The 9,897-nt window shown below is 35.7% G+C and overlaps 3 protein-coding genes across 3 annotated transcripts; 1 reads left to right on the top strand and 2 right to left on the bottom strand.

The window, feature by feature from the left end:
* Window positions 1-1,167: 1,167 nt before the first annotated feature.
* On the bottom strand, window positions 1,168-3,049 carry LOC134275789 (uncharacterized). Its single transcript, XM_062758080.1, has 3 exons — window positions 2,689-3,049; window positions 2,411-2,561; window positions 1,168-2,264 (listed from the first exon to the last, which is right to left on the bottom strand). Exons 1-3 carry the CDS (start codon window positions 2,974-2,976, stop codon window positions 1,702-1,704), a joined length of 1,002 nt encoding a protein of 333 aa, XP_062614064.1. The 5' UTR covers window positions 2,977-3,049; the 3' UTR covers window positions 1,168-1,701.
* On the bottom strand, window positions 3,008-4,056 carry LOC134275791 (uncharacterized). Its single transcript, XM_062758082.1, has 2 exons — window positions 3,228-4,056; window positions 3,008-3,045 (listed from the first exon to the last, which is right to left on the bottom strand). Exons 1-2 carry the CDS (start codon window positions 4,054-4,056, stop codon window positions 3,008-3,010), a joined length of 867 nt encoding a protein of 288 aa, XP_062614066.1.
* Window positions 4,057-6,084: 2,028 nt separating this feature from the next.
* LOC134275790 (uncharacterized) lies at window positions 6,085-7,221 on the top strand. Its single transcript, XM_062758081.1, has one exon. It carries the CDS (start codon window positions 6,085-6,087, stop codon window positions 7,219-7,221), a length of 1,137 nt encoding a protein of 378 aa, XP_062614065.1.
* The last annotated feature ends 2,676 nt before the right edge of the window (window positions 7,222-9,897 follow it).

Genomic DNA, 9,897 nt, shown 5'->3' with positions numbered 1-9,897 from the left:
AAATATTTAATAGAGCTGTGCATAGAGGTCAAGTACAAGGTCAGACTTTGTTATATTATTTTTAAGAAATTATTGATCAGCAAATCATTATTAGTTAACGTTTCAATTTTTCTGGTTTTTAAAGAATTGTTTTATGGTATAAATTGGATGTAAGGTAATTTAATGCCAAACAAGCACATGTTGTAATATTTAACAAATATATACATGTGATATTTAAGCAATGAATCATTATTTTTTGAGTGATAGAGTTTCATAACTGCAACGGTGTGTGCAAACAAATTGAATAACGCGCGTTAGCGCGTTATGAAAATTTGTTTGCACACACCGTTGCAGTTATGAAACTATATCACTCAAAAAATAATGATTCATTACTTATATTTACATTTTTAAAACTTCCTACCTTAACTGCAAATGTGATTTCTATTTAAAAACCTATGTATTATCCTTCGTGTAAGCTACATTAAATGGATCAGCCAACGTAACAGCTTCTGGTCAATTTGAACGTAATTTTTTGATTTTCGGGTGTGACGTTGCTCTTCCTCGGCGTTCAGCGATTATGACGTCAAACTAATACGCATGTTTTAACCTCTTGGTACCCTGTCTGTGTTATGGTGTTTTAAATGCAGTAGATTTCCATTCATTTTATATATGCAAACAATATATGTAATGTAAATATAATGTTGACAACGTCCATAAATTTAAAGCAATATGTCTAAAATAATGCTCCCCAAACATGTGATACATTCATATAGTATGGCGCCTTACAAACTTATTCAAAACGTTTCTTTTCCAAGTACATGTCTTATGTTTCGGTAGCATAAAGAACAAGAGCCACGAAGGTCCAAATACGGCACCAGCCAAGATTTCAATGAAATTTTCACCACAAATAGCACAGAACATATGCTTTTCATAACTGCTTTCCTTTTTTAAATATCATTTATAGTTTTCTCATAAAAGACGTTGCACTGAGGTATTGTTTTAATGGAAAAAATGAACATAACGTCATAATTTTAACGCCATTGGCTGAAACGTAACGTTATAATTTGATATATAAAACAAGCAGGCATATCAATATTTATTGAAATCTTCTTTATAAAATTCATGCACAGTTCTACCCTGTAACTCACACCAAACCTTCTCACTGCGTAATTTTTAATAGAATACAATTTACAAATTACATGCATATATACCTTTTCCATACTGTAGGTACACAAAAATGCCACATTTAACTTTATGTCACATTCACTTCATAACACTTTATACAGTGTATGTCTGATTAGCATGCAAGTTCTAAAGGAGCAAAGATTTGCAGCAAGAATTATCTAAATTAACAGTTATGAAGATAGTAATTTATAGAATTTAAATAAAAGCATAGAATTATCGATATATTTATTTTGACTGTTGTCAACCTTTTGAAACATTTGTCAGTGCCGATAAATTGTCACACTAAATGCACACTAACCTTTTTTGTCACAGACGGTTGCTATTACATGTATAGAAAAGTTATCTAAAATGAAAATTTAATTCTTAAACATGAAGATATTATCAGAAATCAGGATGATCATATATTTAATGAGCAATTTCTCTTTTGACAGTTTTTAAAGAATATGGTTCATGCTTTATTCACTTTCCAAGAATGAGAGGAATTCCATTTTAAAGCGATAACACCTTAAATATGAACATGACAATCAACTCTGAAACTCATTCCTCAACAACACTACTATCACTGTCCGATGAATCATCTATTTCCTGTGGAATGTTAGCAGCATCCTCAACATATTCTGCCCAATTCCTTACACCCACGTCACCATGGCTGTATCTCCCATACCCCAGAAACCAGATTATGGCGGCGATGTGGGCACAAACCCCAACAACCCTTGCCCCTGTCTTGCATTTACAATACCAGGCCGTGACTTCTGTTTCATTGTATGATATCCATAGGAGATGTTTCTTTGCCGAGGTGTGTCTGCTCTGAATTTTCACCCTAATGAGATGAGGGTCTTCTTGGTGTACATAGACATCGCTATTACCATCCAAATGTTCTTGAATGTAACTTGAGGCAAGATTCAGCTGGTAAATTCCACAGGTTAACTCTCTTAATCGTTCTTCTGATAGCCTGGGAAAGTCTAAATCCAGTAATTGCACTTCTCTCCAAATAACAGTCCTTTTGTCAAGCTTCTCGTTTTCTACCCTTTCCTTCAGTAAATTCACCCCAATGCTGAGATACTTCATCTTCGCAGCAACCGCCATGTCGTCCTCTTGAGCTATAACAGAATAAATAAAACCATTTATGAATCCTTCAATTAATATATGTACATGTAATCTTTAAAACTAGAAATTTCATAAACCCGTCACTGAAATATGATAACAAATTAACTGGGATAGGCTAACAATTTTAAAGTACATGTACCTGTAGATAATGGAGGGAAATATTTATTAGAAATTGCACATATTATTCTAATGTAGTCTCCCACAAACGGCACCTGATTTGTAGGTGAAACATGGTCAAGATATCTCCATCTTTTAATTCGGGCGTTTGCGGATTCCACCACCCACCTCACCTAGAAATATTACAGAAAGCCTGTTTTAAAGTATATTAAATGACATGAATCAAACAACTTAGAATTCAGAATGCACATGGAATATGAGATTATCTATGATTGTTATATAATTCTAATCATCACACACCTTGGTCACAAGTCGACTTGAGTTTGCTTCTTCTGTGGAGAGTTGCTTGCTACCCTTTTTAGCAAAGCACGGAATTTCAGCTTTGATGCCCATCTCATCCAAAATTCCCACGGCGTCCCTAAAGCCCCTGTCTACGACGAATATATCGTTTTCGTGTACCCAGTTCTTAATATCCTGTACATTATTTTTTAGCATGTGCGTTAAAATAGCAGCATCGCTGTTTTTACTGTCTGACAAGTAGGGCCCAACAACAGTTACGTAGTATCCCGTGGTTGTAACTACTACCATAGCTTTAACTAATGGCCGCCCTTTATGAATACTATACGATCGTCTTTGAAAGTGAAAGTTTTTGCTTTTCTGTATGAAAATGTATGTTCCATCCAGAACCAGGATCATCTCAGATTCGCCAAGTGTTCCAAAGTGAGTCTGGGCAAGTGGTCTAGTGTTGCACCTGATGACGTCATCTCGAGATATATGCTGAAGATCCAAGTTCTGTGGAACGAATGAAGTTACCAATGCTTGACGGACTGAAGAAATACCTCTCCGTAAACTGGACTTTGAAATGTTAAGAATAGTGGATAACACATTGTTGGAAATTCCTGACTTCAATTTGAACAAGAAAATTCCTAGAGATGTTCTTGAACTTCTTGCAGGTGTGTTTCTGACCTTTTCTTCAATGTAGGAATGAAGGTCATCGAATGTGTTTTTACATACCCCTGTTAAGTTTAAGTAATCACTTTCTGTAAGTGTGGAAGAGCAATCGAAATTAATCCGCGACGTTTTACTCTGCAATGCTGCACTCCTCAGGCGTTTGAGTAAATCCAGAATAGTGGTCCTATTAACAGAGGTGTTCTCTTTGGTGTCGACAATGGTCAAATCGGAAACAAAATTGTCCTCATATAAGTGGTTTGGACAGCATCGACTTCCAGCTGGAATAATGATTTCATGCTTCATGAAGACATCATATCGAGCTTTTGATGAAACGACAACAAGTTTTGGCCCTCGGCGTTTGCACAGAAAGCAGGACGAATGGCTCTTAAACGTTGATGGTATGGCCAGAGTAACTGATGGTGGACTGGCTATGGCTCTAGACTTGGGGCGCTTTGGAGTAGGAAAGTAATCAGAATCATCTTTGTTGTCAGGAGTATTGTTTTGTTGCTTTTGATTTGCTTGCTCTTCCTTACCAGGAGTACATGCGTAGTATTTATGTCTACATTTATTACACAATGTGTCCTCGTTGTTGACAGTTACAAAAAAGTTTTTTTCAAGATATCTACGCTCAGACTTGGTTATTTTTCTTCTCTCATGCTGTTTTGTCCTCTTTCTACACAGTAGACAAGGAAAATTCTTTGGACCTTTTCCAGGCATTCTAGAGAGAAAAATGAAAGCTTATGAAAATCAATCAATTTTTTTCTGTTTCATTATACCCCTTGGTATGTGTAGGCTTTTTAAAATTATTATTATTAAGGTACTTTATAATTCCATGAATGTTGAAATTGAGCAGATACAAAGAACATTAGACATTCCATTGAGAAAAAGACTTCCAATGTGAGTGGTGCGATGTTCGTTGGAGTATGTGAAAAGTTTATAATGCTGAATGTTCAAAGACAGTAACGATATTTTTTTTTATCAGAACAAATGACCCTAGATAAACTTTTCTTTTATCAAAATATCTGTGAGGAAAATCCAAGTCGGAATTTTTTTTTTTTTTTGGGGGGGGGGTTGAATTTAATATTATTTCTTTAATTGCGGTTAGGTTGCAGATAGTACGCATGACGAAGAATTATTCAAAACAAAGTAAATTGATATCAAGTTGTAAAAAACACACCATATAATGGTGGTTTAATGTTTAATAGGAGATTGATTATGTGATTGTATATCCGAAATTGTTTAACAAAAATACAAAAACTTAAGACAGGATTTACTTAACAGTGTAATCCTTTAACTATATTGATATGTTTTAAGGTGTTTGTTTGTTAGTGTGTGGTTTTTTTTTTGGGGGGGGGGTGTTCTTCTATTTCCTTCAACCTTGATCCGCCCTTCTTCAAATTCTAAAATTCTATCATTATTAGTAATAATGACGTCAAGCAAACTTTCACCTCGCTGTTTTATGAATGGGTATGTTTCATAATTTATCACTGAATGAAACTCATTTGGATTTTGAAATTCTTGCTGCTTCTTCAAGTTCCCCCCCCCCCCTCCCATGGTATCCCTGTTTTGCTCGTCATTTTGTGTTTGGGATGAAGTCAAGAAAGACAACAACAATGTCTGAGGTAAACTTTGGCTATATTTTGTGTTACGTTTTTCTTAGACATATAACGTACACAGCTTTAAACATACCGATAAAGTTGTAATCATGACGATGGCAACAAATAATATTTAATACATCGTAGTTTTGTGTTGTTTTCTTTTTTTTTTTTTGTACCTACAAGTGTACTCGAATCCCATTTAATGAGAAAGCCAGCGTATGCAGATTTTCAATTGAATGAGACAGATTTTTTTTTATTTAGCGACTGATATGGAGAATAATAATAAAATTATACATTTAAATTCTGAAATACGTTGTATTAACCATCTTAATTGTTAAAAAAAAATAGGCCACGGAGACTCTGAAAATGAGCGTAAAAACTATACTATAAACAAATATATTTTGACAAGGAATGCAAAAATAAATGAGACAAAAGTGTTACTTTCCAAATAAAAAAAGATAATTAATACTTACCCCGCTGTCCATGTTCCCCATCTTAATTGATTCCGCTTATGTTAGATTCCGGGCACTTTCTGGCTGTTAGCGAGAATTTCTCGCCAAAGTCGGGCCTTTCTCAGACATCGGGAGCTCTCATTTATTGAAATAAATTCAAATCAGGCTGAATCTTGCAGTATGTTCGCCGCATTCACGCGTTTTCTAACATTTCTCTCCAAACCACCTTTCCTCGGCCGGAAGTTGAAGGTTTCGCCGGTTTTAGACAATTCGATCGTCGCTGACTTTCATAGACGTTTCGCGGGAAAATCGAAGTTTTTCGTAAACAAACCATCAGAACGAAGTAAACAAAACATCAAAATGAACGAGGAACAGAGTTTAGCCCTAAAATTAGTAAAAGAAGGGCATAATCTTATTTTAACTGGGCAGGCGGGGTCGGGTAAGACATATACAATTCACCAAGTATGTATGCAATTGGATCAAATGAATAGAAAATATGCCTAACCTGTTCGACTGGGATAGCAACATGTGCATATCAGGGAGTAAAAGCTACTACATTGCACAAATGGTGCGGAATTTTGGATGGTAGATATTCAAATGAAGAGTTACTACACCTTATGAACACAGATGAAAGATATGTCGAAATTAAAGAGAGACTATGCAAAACCATTTGTTTAATAATAGATGAAGTGTCCATGGTAAGTGCCAAAACCCTGAATCAAGTTGAATTCATTCTTCGTAAAACTAGGAATTCAGAAAAGATTTTTGGGGGCATTCAAGTAGTGTTATGTGGAGATTTTTACCAGCTACCACCTGTAGCAAATGAGCTGTATGGGGACCAAGGGAAACATTGTTTTAATGCTGTATATTTTGACAAAACTTTTCCTCATAGAGTCAACTTACACACTGTCTACAGACAGACTGAACAGGACCTAATATCTGCTGTAAATGAACTTGCACAGGGAAGTGTGTCTGATGCTACAAAAGCCATAATACTGTCCTTGAACCGGCCTTTACCTGCCCAAATTGATGTCCAGGATATTGTTTATTTATTTTGCAGAAATGTGGATGCAGATATTCATAATTACAAAGTTATTACAGACATACCTGGGGATTTAGTTACGTTTACATCTGAAGACACTGGTGATAATCATTACTTATCTAAAATGTTAGCATCAAAACATTTGGGTGTTAAGGTTGGTGTTAAAGTTATTTTACTAACCAACCTATCAGATGACCTTGTTAATGGAAAAATGGGGATAGTTCAACGCATTGAAGGTGATTTAATTTATGCGACTTTTACTATCAATGGTAAAGACAGTATTTACCCCATCAGAAAATTCACTTTTACTACTTACGACCCTGTAACTAGAAGTATACTTAGCAAACGAGTGCAATTTCCTCTAAAACCCTCTTATGGACTGACCATCCATAAATCACAAGGAATGTCATTAAAGTATGTTGTTGTAGACTGCCAAAATTGTTTCATACCTGGACAAATTGGAGTAGCTGTAGGGAGGGCAACATCAGTTGAGGGACTGAAAATCCTTAATTTCAAATCTTCACATGTCATTCAACATCACCAGAGTGTGTATGCCTACTACAAGACCTGTAATGTTGGAAATTTAATTCCCAATAAATCATGTTGTCAGGGGCATACATATAATGAAGATCAAGACAGAGATGACAGAGAAGACTTAGTAGGGGAAGATATTGGTGACGATGATGATGACGATGATGATGATGATGATCCATCTACTGTTAATACTAGAACAGAAGGTGATACTGGACAAGTGGAGTCTGATTCAGATTTTTCAGATTTTCCATATTGAAAATATTGAAGTGATTATGATAGAGCAAAGGATATTTTACAGAGAGTAGCTCAAAAGTACAAGGATACACCATTAGAAAAGTGTTCGTGCGAAACTGTGAAAAAAATATTGAACAGTCCACAAGAGTTTCTGTCATTTTATGACAGTCAGTATAAAGTATTGGATTCATTTAACATTGGAAAGGGAACTGCAAAAGAAATAAATGATTTCTACCTGTCTTTTAATCAACATGTTTCATCTCAAATTTACACATCATCTGTTGAAAAATTGGGAAAACTGTACAATACTGACCTTGATCATTTTCCACGCTTGATGACGGATGTAATGGTGGGGATTCGTGTTTCCATCCTCAGAAAGCATCAACCAGCAGAAGTTGTAAATCCTTCCGTCATGCATGTTTTAGATGAAAGTACAGAACTTTCTGGACCAGCCAGAGGTAAAGTACGTTATGTAGCTGGATATGTTATTGCCAAACTGAAATACAAAAACAGTAAAAGACTAAGTGCAAATTTATTCGCTCCTGGAAGAAATAATGAAACTGATTGTTTTATGTTGAGGAAGAATATTTTGGAACAGTTATCTGCCCCTGAAAGGGAGTTGATAGAGATTTCTACAGATAAGGATAGCTTAGAGGAAACAAGAAGAAAACAGAATGTGAGAGGATCACTCTGTAATATAACAGACAATGCATTTCATTTCTTTTCTGAGCTTGAGGTGGAAGTCAGAAAACTCTGTACTGATAAGACATTACAAACCTACAGAGGAGAAATGTACACACACATAGAAAACTCACTTTTAGGAAGACCAGAACTTCACAGAGCATTTACAGAATTGTTCCACACTGACCATCCAGGAGCTGCCATTCCTTATAATGGGACATGTAGTTGTAGAATCTGCAATGTTGTGAATGATCTTTTCCAGCATAGTGTTAAATTATTCATGAAAGTGAATATTGCCCAGTTCAGAAGAAATTTTCTTCATGCCCTACAAGTGAAGAAGAGTAAAGCACTCAGACAAAAAGTGATGACTAAAACCAAATCCAAGGATAAAACTTTTAATTTCAGTTTTCTTCTTGATGATTCTTCTGAAGATAAAAATGTTTCACACCACAGAATTAAGAGTGAAATTTTGAACATTAAAAGATTTGAACAAATTTTCACTAAAAAACAAATTATTCAAGTAGGCAAAGCATATGGACTTTCTCTAAACCAAAGTCAAAACAAAACTGTGATGCTTCAAATTTTAAATGAAAAATTGCAGGAAAGTGAAATTATGCCATACCCTAAGATACTCAGGAGTTTTTCACCATCCACCAAATCAGTCCAGGAAGGTAGTAGTGACATGGTCTTGGAAATGCCATCCACATCTACATCCACAGGAGGCGGGGCATCTACATCCACAGGAGGCGGGGCATCTACATCCACAGGAGGCGGGGCATCTACATCCACAGGAGGCGGGGCATCTACATCCACAGGTACTGCAGCAACATCATCAAAAAGAAAGACACCATCTTCATCTGACAGCAGGGCTGTAACTGGTGGAAATCCAAAGTCTGCTTATCCTAAATCTGGAAAAAGAAAAGGAAAACATTCTAAGAAATGGAAAACCAGGAAAAAAAAAAGAAACAGATGAGGAATCATGTGGTGTTTGTGGGAATTCAGAAGGACAAGCAGAGGAATGGATAGAATGTGATACATGTGTCAAATGGTACCATAGAAACTGTATAGATATAAGTGATGAATTATGGGAACAGTATACAACACAAGACCAGCCATTTACATGTCCTAAATGTGATTAGGTAAATATTAATATATATAAGGAAATGTGATCAATTTGTGTATTGAACTTTTATTGTAAAATTGTATAGATATAAAGATTTATCCATTAATTATAAGCCAAAAGTGGTGTTTTAATTTGTTTCAGATAGAAGTTCATGTTATAGTTATACCTGTGACTTCAAAGTATCAGATTTCGTATGGATCTGCCCCTGCACCCTTGCCTCCTGTATTGGACTTCCTAGAGACAGATGGTTGTCCAATGATGATAGAGTTCATTGTCCGACAGTAGGCCAGGTACGTTGGATTTGTGTTATTTCCATTATACAAGCCTCTCTGTTGAGAAAATACATTTTCTATTACATCTGAATTTACTCTACTTGGTATGATAGATGCACCAGATGTCTCTAATTTGTCCATGCATAATTCTCTAAAACCAATGATAAGTGAGGATATATCTGCTCTCGTTTGATGTGATATCATGAACATCTCACTGGGTTGAAGTGAATCATCTGCTTTGACTGCTTCCTCCCATTTTACAAACCAATCTAGGACTTTTTGTAAGATATCAAGTCTCTCATCAGATATGTCAATAATTGGTCGTTTGTCTCGAAAAATATCAATAAGTGCACTTGTATGTTTCAGCAGTTGGATGGTGCTCTGAAGATGGGAGGAATCGGACAAGCTTTGACCATAACACTCCATGAGATGAAGCATCTCCTTTCCTAACACGTCTTCGGCCAATTTATTTCTCATTTTGGATTCATTTGTAAGTTCAAAATGTTCGAGTGTTAAACGGTAATGAATTGGGAGAGGATTATTTTTTATGTCCCACATATGTGCATTTAGGAAATGACACCATAGTACATAATTCCCAGAAACTAAAAGTCTTCTTTTACCG

This window comes from Saccostrea cucullata, unplaced genomic scaffold, assembly GCF_032062105.1.
Source record: "Saccostrea cucullata isolate Sc308-1 unplaced genomic scaffold, CSIRO_AGI_Scuc_v1 ctg17975, whole genome shotgun sequence".
Taxonomy (NCBI): domain Eukaryota; kingdom Metazoa; phylum Mollusca; class Bivalvia; order Ostreida; family Ostreidae; genus Saccostrea; species Saccostrea cuccullata.
This window is presented reverse-complemented; position numbering and strand designations above follow the sequence as displayed.